Consider the following 1,495-nt stretch of genomic DNA (forward strand, 5'->3'; position numbering starts at 1 on the left):
CTATGTTCTAGGCCTTTACAACCACTAGTTCTTCTAAAACGGTCTGAGGTTAAGTTAGTCTTACAGTAACCGCTGCCCGATTCACTCTAGTACACCTAGGCTTTTATATGGGACTTAGGGTTTACACTAATGCAGTCTGGCTGGGGGCCTTGTTAGAGAATTAACTGCAGAAGTGAACGGTCTGATTCCCAAGTCTTTCTCTCCTGAAAAGGCTGATGGCAACCTGAGCGTTGAAAAACATTCCAGCATGCGACAGCATATATCCATTGAGCATTTGGTTTTTTGTTTGTTGTTTTGTGTTTTTTTTTGTGTGTGTGTGTTTTGTTTTGGTTGTTGTTGGTTTTGTTTTTGTTTTTTGAGACTAGGTTTCTCTATGTAGTCTTGGTTGTCCTGGAACTCACTCTGTAAATCAGCCTTGAATTCAGAGATTCTGCTGCCTCTGCAGTGCTGAGATTAAAGGTCTGTGCCACCACAGAACGGTGTATTTGAGGTTCTTACATTTTGTTCTATTCTAGCTTTTTGTTTTGCTTTATAAAGTGCTGGTATCAAAACAACCTTACCACAGGGTTTCTCTCTACAAATTCTAGGAAGGTAGAAGAAATCGCATCTGATAAAATGAATGCAGTTAGGACGGTTTCTGTAGCAGAAGCAGGGAAGAGAAACACATGTAGCAGAAAGAGACACAGCTCTCCTCTTTGCCAGGCTCTCTCTGCCTTCGCCCCTCCCAGACCCGCATCGCAGCTAGTCCCGCCTCCCCGGAGCCCCGCCCCCTCGGAGCCCCGCCTCCGCCCCGCCCTCTTCAGGCGGCTAGGCGCCTTGTTTACCCGCGGTGCATGGTGGGGCGGTCTCCTTTGGCAACGCTGGCCCTCCAGCCGCCCCGTGGCAATGCCGAGAGGTCCGGGTGGCGGTGGTGGTGGCCTGCGTCAGGCCCCCGCCACATCGGCGCCCTTGGCGAGCCCTAGCTACTACGAAAGGGTGGGCCAGCTCCAGCAGGCTCTGCGGGACAGGTACGGCCGCGGGACGGGGCAGGGAGTCTGCGGCGCCACTGAAAGCATCGGGGTACCGTGTCCGGCCCTTTCCCGCCAGTGGTTCACTAGGCTCGGGACTCACCTGCGACCCTCATCTAGCTCCAGACGGGGTCGGGAGCACAAGTTCACCACAGATGCCCCGTGTTTGGTTAGGCGCAGAGAGACTATAATCCCTCATGGCAACCACAGCCAGATGCCTCAGCCTGCGGATGCAGGCCGGAAGTGAAAGCGGGAGTTCTTTTGCCTGCCAGTCTTGATCAAGCCTTGTGAATTTCGCTAGTCCTCTCTAGTCCTACACGCCCCCTCCTCACTCTCTCTTCAAATTGTCATCCTACTTTGACAGCCGCACTGCATCAAAGATGACAGGTCCAGGAAAGCAGGCTGGAATGCGGGGTGTGTGTGTGTGTGTGTGCGCGCGCGCGTGCTCCTCTCTCTCTCTCTCTCTCTCTCTCTCTCTCTCTCTCTCT

At 53.1% G+C, this 1,495-nt stretch overlaps 1 protein-coding gene across 1 annotated transcript in view; it reads left to right on the forward strand.

The window, feature by feature from the left end:
• Positions 1-885: 885 nt before the first annotated feature.
• The window catches only part of KIZ (kizuna centrosomal protein), a gene marked incomplete at its 5' end in the record, with an annotated part of 88,409 nt that continues 87,799 nt past the window's right edge, over positions 886-1,495 (forward strand). The window contains one exon of the mRNA XM_080931074.1: positions 886-1,007. Coding sequence (XP_080787200.1) covers positions 886-1,007 — 122 coding nt within the window. The remainder of the gene's footprint in view (positions 1,008-1,495) is intronic.

The sequence above is a fragment of the Micromys minutus genome (genome assembly GCF_963924665.1).
Source record: "Micromys minutus genome assembly, chromosome: 17".
Lineage (NCBI taxonomy): Eukaryota > Metazoa > Chordata > Mammalia > Rodentia > Muridae > Micromys > Micromys minutus.